Source organism: Liolophura sinensis, chromosome 8, assembly GCF_032854445.1.
Source record: "Liolophura sinensis isolate JHLJ2023 chromosome 8, CUHK_Ljap_v2, whole genome shotgun sequence".
Classification (NCBI taxonomy): Eukaryota; Metazoa; Mollusca; class Polyplacophora; order Chitonida; family Chitonidae; genus Liolophura; species Liolophura sinensis.
In genome coordinates, this window is record NC_088302.1 from 35362225 (window position 1) to 35379406 (window position 17182).

The 17182-nt window shown below is 37.9% G+C and overlaps 2 protein-coding genes across 4 annotated transcripts in view; both read left to right on the top strand.

The window, feature by feature from the left end:
* Positions 1–8287, top strand: part of LOC135473841 (stromal interaction molecule 1-like) — a 54844-nt gene extending 46557 nt beyond the window's left edge. For 2 of the 3 annotated variants that reach the window (XM_064753753.1, XM_064753755.1), the window contains 2 exons: positions 2642–2818; positions 3585–8287. The gene's annotated coding sequence lies outside the window, so the exon portion shown is untranslated. Of the gene's footprint in view, positions 1–758; positions 819–2641; positions 2819–3584 lie in introns of all 3 variants that reach the window. The other variant, XM_064753754.1, reaches the window with a different exon arrangement.
* A 3871-nt stretch (positions 8288–12158) lies between these two features.
* On the top strand, positions 12159–16104 carry LOC135472893 (alpha-amylase-like). The gene is made up of 5 exons (XM_064752610.1): positions 12159–12309; positions 12620–13749; positions 14584–14772; positions 15406–15637; positions 15858–16104. Exons 1-5 carry the CDS (start codon positions 12278–12280, stop codon positions 16099–16101), a joined length of 1827 nt encoding a protein of 608 aa, XP_064608680.1. The 5' UTR covers positions 12159–12277; the 3' UTR covers positions 16102–16104.
* Positions 16105–17182: the final 1078 nt, after the last annotated feature.

The following is a 17182-nucleotide window of genomic DNA, read 5'->3' on the forward strand; positions in this document are numbered from 1 at the left end:
CTCAGTAAAATGCTTTGGCAAATTGCATATTGTTAAGAAAATATGATTTAATATGGTAACTTGAGTAGAAGCTTGTTTTTTGTGTCTTTATTCACGTATCATGTTGGGCTGTGGCATAGATATGATGTAAACATTTTAAGAACCTTGAATTTTCTTTGTTTTCATTTTAATAAAGGGTATAAATTTGAAGGGGCAAATGAAAATTCAAGATTTAACTAACCATTCGAGAGACTGTTGAAAACTGTACCTTAATTTATACACTTCTGTACTTTTGCTTAATTTTTTTACCTTTTATGTTCTTAAATTGAATAGTCAAATATATTTACATTGGCATTTAAGAAGTCCAAGTCATTTCTCTTCCCCCATTTGTATTTTGATTTAATGTTTAAATACTGTTTTTGAAGTTATGGCACTTTTCTTTTTTTATAATGCTTTGAGTTGAAAATCAAATAATGTTTTGTTGAGTGTTCGGTGTGAAGGTATTATTTTTTGCAGTTTCTTTAACATACTTTAGTTGTTTTGTGCGTGCAGTGTACCAGTTTTTCATTATTATTTGATATATGTTTTGTGCACCTTTTCCAACCTGGCCAATCAGGTTTTCACATTTCCTGTCGATAGAGTGAACTGTGAATTTTTTTCTGATATTTAGGTTATTAGTATGTTATTAGAACTGTATACACATATGTGTGCAAACTGTTTCACGTTGTCCATGTCACTTTAGGAGGTTCCGTAATAGTGTCCTCACATTTTTGTTTCAGCTACTTTGTACAACTCTGCTTATATTAATGGTTGTCTAAAATCATTTCACCCTTATTCAGGTATGGAGCATTTGAGTTGTTTTGATTTTGTAGGATGGAGCACCGTGTTGCATTTTGTACGATTGTGTTGATATATTATGGTTTTCTTGTAACTTCAGAAATGTAGAATGTTAAGGAAATCAAGCAGTATGAGTATGAGTACAGGCGTGTGCGTCTTGAGTAGATGAGTTATACACTCCTTGGTTGTTGTGAATGCAAGTATTGCTTGTTCTCTTTGATAATGCGCTTTATGCTGATTTGTTTTTAACTCTACATGCACTTGCAACGCTTCCCTCCAAAAGGACACTTGTTACCTTGTGTTGATAGTGAAATATCTGTATCTACACAAGATCCCTTCGTGTACTCGGAAAATCAAATGGTAAAAAAAATTTCACCCTGTGGCATGAAATGAAATTGACATTCTCTTCAAGAACTCTTTCTGGCTAATTTGACATTTTACTATGAACTGTTTGTTTTCATAGTAATTTCTATTGCCCTAAAACCCTTTGATTATATTTTCTTCCAAAATATGAAAAATCTGGATATAACCTTGAGGATATAAGAACACTTCTTGACTGTCATTAAGACAGGTCATTAGGATGATAGCTGAGTATGTCAACCATATTAACTGTGATGCATAATGGGGGTACATTATACAGTACTGCTGATTGAGGGCCTAGCTCACTTTACATAGACTGATAAAGCCCTGGTTTGCTGCAACTGTCAGGCCAATGAGGTTGCTTGTTTGAATCCAGTTGTCGCTGATCCGGATGCACTTTAAGTTAGGAGATTTGTCAAGAACTGGACGAAGAGTGAGGGTTTAATCCACATTCATCAGCACATATTCCTGACTGCCATCATGTACATGAAAAATTCTTGAGTGCCGCATTACAATAAAATAAACAGATGATACTGTCGGCACCAAAACTGCATTATGGTGACATTAGCAATACCTTAACAGCTTTCCAATGGGGGAAGGGTGTGCAGTACCCAGCCAATAAGCCTGTGTTGTACGTTTTTTCAGTTTTCCCCCACACAGCATTTTGGTTTATTTGATTTGAAATGTAACTTCAACTCCTTGTCCCTTGTTTGTCTGAATAATAAAAGTTCTTCTTTGCTTGTCTATCTCAGAAGTCTGCATTGCATACATGTTTGTGTTAGCTATAAGATAATGTGTACATTCCTGACTGTTTGACAAGGTTGCTTTGTTGTCTTGTAATGGCTGCCATATCTACTTGGAGCTAAGAAGGAAGTTTCCTTGCATGTCATATCTGCAAAAGAAATGTTGTCGCTCTTAAAATTTGATTGAAATGCGTTGGAATACCGGAGATATTATTTTGGAAAATACTGTTGTACTTGTTATTTTCTTCAGCAATATTGTGCAAAGTAATGCTTACTATTGCAGCAAGCTCCATTAGCCCGATTCAATGACAATATATAGACATGATGCTTGTAAACATGTTCTGTCCCAAATGCATATCTTAAACTTGGTCCTGGCTTAAGGTGTGTTTGCTTCTGGACCTTTTTAAAGCTAAGGATCACTGAATAAAATCGTTTGTTGGTTGACTGGTACATTTCCTTTCATTGATGAATTTTAGTTTAAATGCTTTTTTCAGTGGAATGTATGTATTAAATACCAATACCATATGCAATTTTTATGGATTTGAAATAAATGAAAGAGAAGACTCAATTTTATCATCGCATTAACAGTCCTTCAATTCTATAGTCACAAAGCATCAAAAGCTACTTAACGATAAAAAAAATCAGGCATTGTTTAGTTATAAGAAGCTGTCAAAACTGGATGCCAGGATACAAGGAAACCGTTATTGTCTGTGTTTTTCCAGTTGTTAGTCCGTTGGAGACGTTGAAGAAAAAGTCCCCTTCATCAAACACATTATCCAAACGTACAACCATCAAAGATGTTCGAAGACATTCATTGGCCACCATAAGTGATTCTGAAACATCCAGACCAGTAACTCTGTGACACCGGAGGGAAGAGTTACATTTGATCTCGGTGAAAAGTAAGTTCTTCATGTTGGTATCTGTTGTTGTTAAATGTGGAGAAAACATAAAAATTAAAAGTTTAGTGAAAACTTAGCTGTAAAAGTTGTCTTCAATATTTTTGTTGATTTCCCATTAAAGAAGAAAAGACTTTCGAAAATAATTTTTGTATTGTGGGTTTTTTGGACCACTTCTTGATGATGTTATAAATGAGGATATAACACATGTTTAATAAATAAAACTGTACTATAATTCAGTCTTTTCAGCCAACAAATGTGTTCAGACTGAATTTTTATCATATTTATTTTTTGAAAATATCCATTATTACTATCGTAATGCAGATTAAATACATGTGTTTGGGATGCTAGCAGCAAATTTACATTCGAATGAATTTATTCGACATGCATCACATACTTATTTAGACAGTTATTATCCAAAGATGATACATACCGACAAGAGGTCCCAAATACCCAGCTTACAAAAATATTTTCCAAGAACATATTTGCAAAGAAGTTTTCCCACTCTTTCATCTGATTTTTGCATCATGTTTTTTTTTTCTCCTTAAAACTTATTAACTGCATGTAATATCTAAAACTATTTGGAATCTGTAGAGATTTACTATTTTATGTTTATGTGGAAGTTTAATGGCTGACACATCAGTAACATCTAAAATGCAAATACTGTTGATCAGGAAATCTGTTTAATGCAACGTTTGAATAGCAGGATAGAATAAATTGTATTTAAAAATGCTGGCGGAAGTTTTGTATGAGTTTTGTTGTTTTACAGCTCTGACAGTTTGCGAGGCAAGAGTTTACCTCGTCAGTTGTATACCAATGGCATATCTGCGAGGAATGGTAAAGAAATGGTCACTACAAGAGGCCCCTCGAAGGGTATGACAAAGTCCAAGTCCCATTTTCTGATCGATGGTCAGCAACGGGCAGAGAATGGCTGTGGGGATCTGTCTTCACATCATTCGGTGCCAAATCTCAGTGACCACAGACCTGGGGAGCCCAACCGGCCTAGAGTGAATTCCAACAGCTCGAACCGGTCAGCCAACGTGCAGAGGGAGGACAGCTACTCTGGCACCGAGTCCACAGATAGCACCGATAATGATCGCAAGAAAGACAAGGAGAAAAAGCGCAGGAAATTTCTGCACAATTTCCTGAAGAAAGAGAAGTCCTCCTAGAAAAAAAGCCAATTGACATTGTCAGATCAGAAACCTTTCTATAAAGATACAAGGATATTTGTGATACCTTATTTATCATGTGTAAGCTGTTTTTAATTTATTGTCTATGTCTTTGACATGTTTGGTTTTATTTTTTGATGTAGAAATTACATGTATAGTTTTCTCCACTTTATACCTGTCTCCTTGAAATCTTCTCCTCTATCATAAAAGGTTAGTTTATGCTCTGTCAGGATACTGTACTTTGTACATGTCAATCGTCTTTGGGTGTTTTTTTTTTTTGTTTTTTTTTTTGTGTCAAAGTGGATTTTATTTGGAAAAGTTAAATGTTTTTGTTTTCATAACTTAAATGTAGCTCTTTGTGTAGATAGTTAATGGGGTAGTTATTAGGACAAATTTTTGATGTTTATTATTTTCTGTCAAACTCAGTTGTTTGTTGTACAGTGTCACATGTGGTCTGTTGAAGTGTACTGAGAAATGAATATGCATATACAATGCGTTGTCCCTAGTGTAACAAAGTCTGATATGTTTTCTGGTGCCTGAGATGTCTACTGTCCTATTTCTGTGCAGATTCCCTGTTAGTTAGTCTCTCAAAACGATGACTGTCTCGCATTATCTGGCATCCTGCAGACAGTCTTGCAACAGATGCATCACAAAGTTCAAACACACAGTTGACACATGGCTGTTCAAAATGGTATTTCCAGGCACATGAGCCCCAACCAGTACATGCTAGTGAGCAGGAACTTTATAATAGATGAACGCATATCAGACTTTAGACTGAGTCAGTTTGCTCACATCAGGTGCATGTTGTTGCTGTATGTGGGACTTTCACACAGTTCTGTTCTAGGACCGTCTCCTGGATGACAGGTAGCACAAAACAGTGAGATTTTGTGAGACTGTACTGATTTGTGTACTTCCACTGATCTTGTAAATACTATTGACTACCTTAATGTTCGGTAAAGTGTCGTTTTCTTCTGTTCATTGATGTAATCCATGTTTGATTTAGATTTATTTTTTGGTAGACTTTTTCTTTGAAATATTTTGATGTTGTGTCATGTTTGTATTGTGGAATTATTGTTGTCGTTGACCAGTAGAACCGAATTTGTGTTGGATGAACTATTGAGAGTTACATGTACCTATTGTAAGACATTCCTTAAGGCTCACAAAAGCCCCTTATTTCTCCCTAGCTCTAGGTGTACATATTTAACCCTGTATTGTCTGATGTGGACATGTGTTTTTGTTTTGTTTCTGATAATGGTCATTTGTAAACTACAGCAACTCAACCATGTTCATTTTGTAATACATGTGACTATGTTTGGTGAAGAGTACAAAGATACAAGATAAACATGTGTCTGTGTCAAACCTGTTTTATTCCATGAACACAATTCTGAAATGCAATAGTAATGAATCTTAGTGTACATTTTGAGCAACTACATGTAGACCATACAAGAGTAAACAGTCTTGTCTTCTTAATCTTCATGATTCCTGGCAAAGGGTAACAATAAACAATACCTGAACTACTGTATTTGACCCAAAATTTCTTTCGTAAGCTCCTCTTTTTGCCCTTTGTCAGAGTACTGTTCATCTTTCGAGGTTTGAGCAGAGGGTAAGATGATATCTTAATGGAAAATGTAAGTTATACCATTCAATACCAATATTTTATAACCTTTATTTGCTTTAAAAATACATTTTTGGGGGGAATTATGAGGGTGAATACAGTCAGTAGTTGTACTAAGCAGTTATGTAACTAGATGTATAGCATGTATTCCTCTTCCATTGTGGCCAAACAAGGTACAGAGTGAATTTTTCTTTCTTTCATTGATGAACATCACAGTCAAGTCAAATTCAACATGAATTTATCTTTGGATAAATGAAACTGCTGCTGTTTAGTATTTAGCCTGTTTATTCCTAACATTTAGGAAGATTCTTTTTAATATGTTGACAGCTTAGGCAGAGCATGCAATTGTTGTTGATGCAATATTTACTGTCAACACTGGTCAGTCTGGCAGTTATGTTTCAGGTTTGTTATGAGTATCTAGACATTGCGTGGGCATTTTACGAAATAGAATAAACATCAGGAGATGGAGTTAATTAGCTGATGTGAGCCTGTTTTTACTCTGACTGGACAGTGTATGTAGGATCGCTGTGGTTCATTGTGTATCTGTTTCCTCAAGCTAATAGATTGTTTGTAGTGGTGACATCTAGTAAGGTCAAATTACATTTGATGTTTCTGGTTTCAGTGATGTTATTGGGTGCAGTGCTATATCACCTGACTATATATCACTTCTGGTCACCACAGGTATATTGTATTAAAGGTGTAGAAAACAGAAAAATTACATGAAGTTCAGATGAAAGAGTGAGGAAAGTTAGTTGCAAATGTGGTCTTCAACTTTTTTTTCAGTTTTTCTGTAAAAAGAAAAAGACACTAGAAAATAATTTTTGTATGGTGGGTATTTGGGACCATCTTTTGGTATATATAATCCTTGTGAAATAATGTTATAAATGAAGATGTAACACATGCTTAATAAATACATTTGCGCTAGATTTTAGTTCTTTCTGCAAACAAATGTGTTCATCATGGATTTTGATCAGATTTATATTTTTATTATATTCATAAATATTATCATAATTCAGATTAAATGCATATGTTTGGATATAAACAACAAATTTGCATTCAAATAAATTTATTATATGTGCACCTTATCCTTATTTAGAACATTATTATGCAACAACCATAAATACCGAAAAGATGACCCATATATCCACCATACAAAAGATATTTTCAGATAGTATTTTCTTCTGGAAAAAAAAATTGAATCAAATATAAAAAGACCATATTTGCAAATAAGTTTTGATGATGTTTCTTCTGATTTTGGAATCAGTTTTATATTTTCTTCTTTAAGATTGTAACACAAAGAAATATATTTGCATCTTCTGAAGTCTTTGTATGTTGTCGGTTAATTAAGACATAGTAGTGGATGCATGTGGACAGGTTAATCTTGATGCCTAAATAAGATATAATCTCCTTCAGAAAATGCCTGTGAGAATGTCCAGGGAACGTGGTGGGCAGATGTGATATCATCTCTGTCAAATACATTGGACACTATCACTCTCTCTGTCAAACAATGCCTGTAGCAAAGGCATTAGCTGTGATCTTTTTCAGATTAACCCGAATTCTGGATTTTAATCCACCTTTTCCAGGATTAACACAAACTTCTCCCCACCAACCATTCGCCATTTAGATCTGTAGTTAACAACTTAGTAGTATGTGTGATCAATTTTTTTGTGTGTGTGGAACTAATCATAGAAATATAATCAGAGCAATTCGTTTCGTTTCAACCAAAATTACTATGCTAAAGTACAGAATGTGTTCCGAGTCGTACTTTAAAACATATCATATTTTGTCTTAAAATGTAAAGTGACGGCTAAATTGCTCTGTATTATTGCGTGTAGGGAGTTTCTCTATGCCTTATTATTCGATTCTTATGGCTGTTTTTAGGGTATGCAACTTTTGAATATGTTCTGTGGTATTATTTACTGTGCACATCAGCTCCTGTGATACGTCTTACAGAGTTACAGTTTTTTTTACGCTTCCAGTGTCTTTTAAAACGAGCAAACAAGTCGAATTTTATACCAGACATGTATATACATATATACAAATTAGACAAGGGCCTTAAAAGACATTATTTGTGTCAACTCGAGGCCCACACTGAGGAAGACTTGTATTTTGGTACTGGTCATGGTACGGAACTGGAAATCTTGTCATCTTGGTAACAAAGGTGATTGTTTGAATTTGTAAATGCAGTTTTGATCACATCCTAGACCCATTCCACAAATCCAGTTTTGACTTCACTTTGTGATTTTAATTTTTGAGGAAAAATATCGCTCTGTGGAATCTATCCAGAGTTGTAGGCCTTGGTTTACGCCATGTCTGCAGCCATGTTGGAAAGTTTTGAAGGCATGACCTCATAATTTAATAGCCTGATGTTCTTCGTTCCTGATGTTAGCAATTTTGGTGACCAATACTTTTCTTCAGGTTGGATGTATTCATTTTTTTTTAACATTAATGTCGCCATATGTGATGATGATGATGGTTTCTCTGATACTTGTTCGTGAATGTCCTCTGCTGATGTAAAGTCCACATGTACAATTAAGCCGTTGAATGGTTGTTTATGACGCTCGTCTGTTGTACAGAAATCGAATGTGGACATATTTTTATGGCGAACGAGTGCAAATTGTTGATTGTATTTGCCCCGTTGATGATATACAGGTAAACATAAAATTGTTGATGATTAAAAACTGAAACAGAAGCTCCACGTGATTTGCCTTCTTTCATTCATTTTTTTTTATCTATTCCTGTATAGAAAGATGCTGATACCACCACAAACATTGTGACACTTTTGAACATTCTAAAGTTTATCGAATACCGATCGTCTTTCACCAGTATGACCAGCAAATCTTTTTCTGGAAAGTTCGTCTGTATGTCTAGAAAGGTGGATAATTTACCCTGATTTTCCTTTATATCTCGAACAGACTGGCGTCGTTTAATTAACATCAGATCTGGGGATCACGAAGCAAACTTGAGTCAAAGATCTGTTTTATATCAAGATTTCACACTAAAATTTAAGTTTGACTTGGTCGATATCACGGAAGGTCATGTGACTGCGAATCTTATGTTTTGGACAGAAATCTGTTTTAAATATTAAGATCGGTCTGTGGCAAACTTAAATCGATCCCGAGGACATCTGAAATACACTCACCAATTTAGGTTCCTTTAGATATGATGCAATATTATATTGTCGTTAATGTAGCCGTTAAAAGACGATCAAATTTAATGAAAATATCTCCACTGGTTACTTCTTGCGCGGTTTCCATAATCTTTTCACAACTTGGATCATTTGAATGCGATACACTTGCTTATAAACACTGCACTTAAAATGTGAGTTCAGATTTAAGATTTAAAAGCAAGAGTCATCAATGAACAACCACCTGGACACTGATAAAAACTGGTATTAAAACACCTGGGCTAGTGAAAGTTTCAAGATAAGGCCTGTAAGTACCGGTGCCTGCATATACTATTGTACCTTCCACTCTTATGTTATGTGTGCACTTGGCACGTAGATTCCAGCGAATAGACATGTCCTATTTACTGCTCTTGGTTGGAGCGGTGACCTTTGGTAAGTGGTTATTCCAATCCATACAAGGTTTTGAAAAAATGTCCTTGTTCAACTAATTAATGACTTCAAAATATTCAGGCACCGTTTGTTGAGGTCTTTTCTTTTCAGGAGGCAGGTGAAGAAATTCAACAAATCGTTCAATGTAACCTACACACCCTGCTTCTGTTCTGCTCGGGACTGATTGACCATTTTGATATTGGGATGTGCATTGTAGTTTTTCATTTAGTTTTAAACCACGGGAATATCTGACCTCTTGTACATGTGAGGATGTACTAAGGTCTAGTTATATCCCGATTAATACTAGATCTGACCCAGGCATATGTTTTACCCGTGCAACTTTTACCGGGGAATAATGAACCGAAAAATTTTTCAACGTGTGAAGAAATGTTAACGGGAATACTTGTGATTGAAACGACGATCAATGCATTTTAAGTTTCTTATGTGATCTTGTGTTGGTTTCATTTAACTGAAATATAGACGCATTGTTTGTCGGGTTTTTTGATTGAGATATTGATCTAAGGTAAGGGAAATGCATGGAGTCGTCGAAAAGCAGAATCACAGACAAGATATCCAGAAAAATTAAACGTGAAAACAATATTGAATGCACTTGACTAGTATTGGAGTTCTGCTTTCGAGATCTTCCCTAAATGCATATTGGGACATATCAGAGGCCAAGAAAACGAGTAAATGTTCAACAGAGGAAGGGTTATGCATTTTTTGCTCCTAAGGAAGTCTATATAAAGACCTGCTATACATTGATTTTAGCAATGGCACTGTGTGAGCACTGGTCTTTCGACGATCTTCGTATTTATAAGCTTATAAAAGTAGTGAAATGCAATATTCTGTGAACAAATATCTTATGTGAATATGTACAGGCTTGATTGCTATAGGACACATTCTTAATAGCTTATTCTGCGATGCATGGAATCCTTTATTCATACAAGTTTTGATCATATCAGTTTTTTCAGATATTGTCTTAATAAGCCAGTGACTTTATAATTACATATAAAGAGAATGTCAGATGGAGACAACATTAGGTCTAAATTATTTAGTCCCTAATTTGGATGTTATATTTATTGTATAACATCTGACTATACATGTATATATGTGTCATGCTCAGGGCTGGCCAGCGCGCAGTTCGATCCTAACTGTGACGGAAAGCAGGTCATCGTTCACCTGTTCGAGTGGAAATGGACAGATATTGCCAAAGAATGTACGCGCTTCCTTGGGCCGATGGGGTTCTGTGGTGTGCAGGTGAGTTCAGCAAGCAACAGCCTGCCGTGTGTAATCAGTATGGTGGTCGAGAAGGACCCTCGCTGTATCCATAACTTCAACTGTATATAGTTTCTAGCATTCAACCCAATAAGTTCATTCAAACAACTGCGCCTGTATAGGAAAAGGGAAAATATAGATGCCTCTTTTCTTTTTATCAAGTGCAACACCGTTGCCACATATGCACTCGAAGCACCTTAGCATCTAGTTGACTGTCCTCAGACATTTAGAAATAATAAAGAAATTATGCTTTGTCAGTTACTCGTCTCTTTTATGAATTTTTCATTCACACCAAAAAGCCAATCGGTTTTGTTCGAGAAGGCTTAAATGATTATTATATTCCTATTTATCCTTTATGACTGTCTTATCCAAATACAAGGTTATTTCAATGTAACAACAATGTAAAGAATGGACAGTCATTAAAATCGCAGGCTTTTGGAGGCCTTTTCAGAACCCATGTCTGACAAAGATCCCTGATTTTAACTTGAGTTTACGTGTACCACTAAATATAAGCAGCAGAAGAATAATGATAATCCTAACACATACAATGCCTGAATGGCTTGAACTCCTAGTAAATATATCAATAATAATCATGAATCTGGAGTTAACCATATCTGCAAAGGTTATACAGGCATAATCTTAATACATTTTTTTTTGTTATGCCACATACTGACCCTACCAAATTCATTGCAGTTAGTCAAACTAAGCACGCACGTGGCGTGCAAACCGACCTTTTCAGACTCACCTATACATGTCATATGTACATAAGCCGGAAATCACTCCTGCTTACATAAACTACTTATGGTGGCCTATACAGTTAAGCCCTGGTGGATAAAAAGAGTTTACATAAACAAATATATGTTTCTCCTAGAATTCTGACCAAGAATTCATACTATATAATTAGCATCTTGCCACTGTTTCCAGGGGTACTGTAAGTTCAAGGGTTTTCGTGTCCATGCCCAAATACAAACATAGAAATTCCTTGGCAGTCAGAATTTTTTCACGGGAAGGATAACTAATAAAACAGAGAGAATTGTTGAAATCGATTGAAATACTTCGTAAGTCACACAGAATGAAATATCCAGTCATAAAAACGAAATGATATTTTAAATTTCCCCTTGTATAACTAGTCGTGGTACCCAACACCACGATAAATAAACTGTAATGAAATTTTAAACAATATCGATGTAAGAATCTCGGTTTGCGATAATATTTTTATTCGCAAGAGTAAAATAAGGTTATGGACTGTCCTGAATTGAATATAAAAATTATTCAGGTGTGCAAATAAACGTTGAGCTCTTTTATTGAATAGGAATGGCCATAAACAAATTGGTGAAGATTCACACTACTGGCTTAACCTGAAATTTTAGGCTGAATTAGCTTCTTCATTCTACCTGTTCACACTCAGTTGTGTGGTCATTTAAGGATATACCTTCTTTTCCACAGAACACAGTAATATAGAGAAATCGTTAATTGAAATAAATCAAATGAAGCTTCGATTCATCGCAATGTCTTCAAATAATTGAAAATTTTGCTAAACTTCTACTCCTTACTTGGTTGTCACTGGTGATGATAACCTGAAAGCCTTAGCATTGAATGGCATTACTGTTACTAATAACTATCCACACAAAGCAACTACAAAAGTAACTACCCTAGCAAATTAAATATTTGAAAAATTCTAATTCACTCCTTTAGGTGTGTAATTATATGTTTGTCCGCAGATTTCCCCGCCTAATGAACATATCATGATAACCAAGCCGGAAGCGGATAGGCCATGGTGGGAGCGCTATCAACCAATCAGCTACTAGCTGAAGAGTAGAGGCGGGACTGAGCAGCAGCTGAAGGACATGGTCGCCACCTGTAATAATGCGGGGGTTAGGTAATGCGGTTTGTTGTGATGGCAGGGTTAGGTAATGTGGTTTGTTATAATGCCAGAGTTAGGTAATGTGGTTTGTTGCAATGCGGTAGTTAGGTAAGGTGGTTTGTTGTGATGCCAGATTTAAGTAATGCGGTTTAACTTTCATAGAGAAGTTTAGGTTATGTGGTTTGTTGTAATGCCAGGTTTAGGTAATATTGTTTGTTGAACGTCAGATGTACGTAACATAATTACTGTAATGCGGAAGTTTTGTTCTTGTGGTTTGCTTTAATACTGGAGTTAGGTATGTTGTAATGCCGGATTGATTTTGTAGGATATTCGTGGACGGCGTGCTGAATCACATGGCTGGACTGAACAGACGAGGTACCGGGATAGCCGGCAGCAGTTTTAACTCGGATGATTTCGACTTTCCAGGTGTCCCCTACAGCAAGTCCAACTTCCACTCAAGGTCCGATTGTCCTTCTGGGGACGGCAATGTGAACAATTACGGGGACCCGAAGAACGTACGGAACTGTTACCTGGTGGGACTGACGGACCTGGATCAGAGTCAGTCTTACGTCCGCCAGAAACAAGTCGCTTACCTCAACAGCCTGATTGACATCGGTGTAGCGGGGTTCAGGTTAGATGCCTCTAAACATATGTGGCCAAACGACTTAGGCGCCATCATCCACGCCACAAAGGATCTCAACAGCAAGTGGTTCAAACCGGGAGCCAGAGCCTTTTTCATGCACGAAGTCATTGACAGGAATGACGGAGCGGTGAAAACACAGGACTATGAGAATCTGGGGATTGTAACAGAGTTCCGATACTCCCAGAAACTTGCCTGGGGCACAGGGAATTTCGGCCAACTCAACGGCGTCGTCGACTACGGTTGGGGGATGGAGAAGTCGGATCGCGCGCTTGTGTTCGTAGATAACCATGACAACCAGCGTGGTCATGGTGGTGGCGGGGATGTCGTCACGTTTAAAGACCCTCGCAAGTACAAGTTCGCCGTTGCCTTCATGTTGGCCAATGACTATGGGTTCACACGGGTGATGAGCAGTTACAATTTCAACGGCGACTCCGACGGTCCACCCCATAACGCCGATTACTCCGCCAAGGATGTGACCATCAACGCCGACGGGAGCTGTGGCAACGGCTGGGTCTGCGAGCATCGCTGGAAACCAATCGCCAACATGGTGAAGTTCAGGAATGCGGTGGCGGGAACCGGCAAATCTCATTGGAGGAATGAAAACGACGAGGTCTCCTTTTCCAGGGGCGGGAAAGGTTTCTTCGCCATGGCAAAGAAAGGCCACATGGATGTCACGTTAAATACGGGGTTGCCACCCGGTGAATACTGTGATATCATCCATGACTGTGCAACAAAGATCAACGTGGACGGGAGCGGAATGGCCCATATTGTTATCAGCAACAATGATGAGCCTATTGCGGCATTCTACGTAGGTAAGTCTTGGACAATATAATCGCTGTAACACTTATAGCAAAACAATTCAGTCAAACCATATGCGTTTATTGCACTGAATTACCTCCCCTGAAGTCCCTCTCCAGTTTCAAAGATGCGTTTTGACTGAAACGCATTATGTATTTGTCCCAGGTGAATTAGTGAATATGTATTAGTCCCAGGCTTTTAGGAGTAAAGTGTGCTTTGGTGTGACCTCAGCAAATGACTGACAAGTTTCGGAGTGAGCGGTGTAAGCTAGTTGAAGATTTAACATTAAGGAATGCTTTAATTTTGTTTATTTGACTCATTTGGAAAGCCCATGATAGACGGTATGTATTTTTTCAATCCATTCGGAGGTATTTTTAAAATCCTTACCCTAATTAAACACAATAAACAGCTTCGACACATTGTTAAGCTGGAAAACATGGGCTTCATTCAAGATCTCGACATTTCTCCGACTCGTAAAGGATGATATCATGTTGTTTTTGTTTTTTTTTCACATTCTGTTTACATTCTACATACTTTAACAGGCGAAGTCTCATAGTTTCACGCCTCAAAAATTCACGCCTCAAACATTCACGCCTCAAACATTCACGCCTCAAAAACTAATCATGCGTACGTCATAGTCCTGTAACAAGGGAGGTTACTCCGAGACTCGAACTACATGCATGCACGTCGTGTTATCGAGGTGAGGTTTCAGAAAAATAGGTTTCCATCAGAAGTACGTCAATCGCCAGACATATGCGTACCATTTTTACTTATGGCTTATCTTTTTTGTTTCGCCGTCGTACGGCGTAAAACACAGATCAAATAAATAAATAAATATTTTGTTGAAGGTGGGCACGGTGGGGATGGTCATACCCAGGGTCCGGTCGTCACCCAGCCTCATGTGACGTTACCCCCGGGCACCTCTGGGCCGGGCTTCACTGAAGGATGGGAGAGAACGGTGATCTTCATCTACAAACCGACCATGCCAGGCCAGGACATGTTCGTGAGAGGCGGGCTAGATCACACCAGACGACCTGGTAAAATGTAGTAATGCGATTACGGAGCTATTGGTCATAGCAAAGCTTTTATACGTTACAACATCTATCAAAAAATAATCTGCTAAATTTAACAAAAACTCTGTTATCTGAGTGATGCTACAATGCATTCTGTTATGGCAGCAGATAATTCTACTGAATATAACACACATATTCTATTAATTCAACACAGCGATTCTATTAGACTAAGATGATGTTATGTTGAATATGACACACTATTGTGTTATAATAACAGAATACATTCTTGCAACACTCAGACAACAGACTTTCTAAAAGAAGATTGTTTTTTTTTTTTTTTTAGTGATGTTTGACATTTTCATGATTGCTCTGTTAATCGTGACAAGCTACTATACCCTTAACATCAGCGATGAACTTTATTGATCTGGGGTTTTACACCATGCATTACGTCATATTTCACTGAAATGAAGCAGAGCAGGTATACTGGTAGAAGATTACATAAACAAAGCAAAAATTGAAATACTTGATATAGTACTAGTGTGATATAGTGTGATATATTCCACACGTAGGTACACGTAACTAAGTAATGGTATACGAAATGGAGAAGAAATGTCGATCATGTCTAATAGATAGTTTATAAATCCATCCGAATTACAGGCTGCGTTAACGACGCCACGACGAGCAAATGTGCCATTCCCATCAAACACAGACCGGAAGCCGGAACAGGAAGCTACGGTAAATTCCACGCATGGTTAAAAGGAGATAACTATTTGGATTGGTATGGTGCCGAAACTGGACAAGGTTCATACAACGGGCAACGAGCCGAGGGAACCCCGGCGCTGTGGACAACCAACAAACCCAGTAACCCGTCATACGACCCCTTAAATAAGTACGTGTTTACCTGTGTTTCTCTAACTGGATTATGTATCTGAGATGCCCATCTGGGTGACAGATACCGGGTGGTCATGTAGATATTTGTCCATCTGTGTAACAAATACGGTGACCATCTAAGTCGATTTTCAGTTGTCCGTCAGTGTTACGGATACGGTGATAACCAATAAGCTACGTCAGTTAATCATATATATGTCAGATGTTCTTCTGTGTTACAGGTACGGTGACCACTACTGGATGGTGGACGTGGACATGGACTGCTCACGGACCCTGGGCGGTTGGTTTGAAGTTAAAGCAGTGGTTAACGGTGGCTGGGAGGGTAGATTATCAACAGGAGCGGCGTCATGCACCGGGACGGCTGGGGGAAGCGCACCGTTCACGTCTGCCAACCATGCGGCACGCTGCGGCTTTATTAACGTCTTGCACTTCGACAGCAACGCCTGTGAAATCAACGAATTCTGACCCTAAGCCTTTAACCCCTAAATATATAGCTTACGCTTTTGTTTCATACGTGTCTGAGTTTTTAATCGACTTTTATTCTTTTTTTAATCTGACATTTTAGCTCGCCGTTACGAAGTAGGGCGAAGTATTGTAAGTGTGTGTGGTGGAGGCGGGGGGTAAGTGGGGTCGGTGTTGGTGTCGGTGTCCGAGTAAGCTTTTATGTTTGGGTCAGCTGACTAAGGTTTTATGTTTGGGTCTGCTAGTCTCACCGTTTTCACATGATCTTTATTAAACTTGGTGGGAATGATGATCATGATATAGGTGTAGGCCTATATGTAATACAGCACGGTACGTACAACGTTACCCCTACAAGATTTAGGCCGATATGTAATACAGCACGGTACGCACAACGTTTGCTCCTACAAGGTGTAGGCCTATATGTAAGACAGCACAGTACACAAAACGTTTGCTCATACAAGGTAAAGGCCTATATATAATATAGCATAGTACGCAGATCGGTTGGTCCTTTAAGGTGTATGCCTATATGCAATGCAACACAGTACACAAAACGTTTACCCCTAGAAGGTGTAGGCCTATATGAAATACAGCACGGCACGTACAACATTTATCCCAACAAAGTGTAGGCCTATATGTAATACAGCACGGTACCCAGAACGTTTACCCCTACAAGGTGTAGGCCTATATGTAATACAGCACGGTACGCAGAACGTTTACCTCTACAAGGTGTAGGCCTATATCTAATACAGCGCGGTACTTACAACGTCTACCTCTACAATGTGTAGGCTTATATGTAATACAGCACAGTGCAAGGTGTAGGCCTACATATAATACAGCACAGTACACTGATCGTTTGATCCTAGAAGGTGTAGGCCTATATGTAATACAACACAGTACGCAGATTCGGTTAGTAGTCGAGAAGCTCCAATTTGTTGTTTCCATCTTTACTGAACGACCATGACACGATCATTTTTCTATGACTGACGTAATGATTACGTTGTCAGGTTGACAATAAACTTTACTGTATTAAAGTGTCCTACACTATAAACTTAACGATCTGGTCCTTTATGGCTTAGCTCTCACC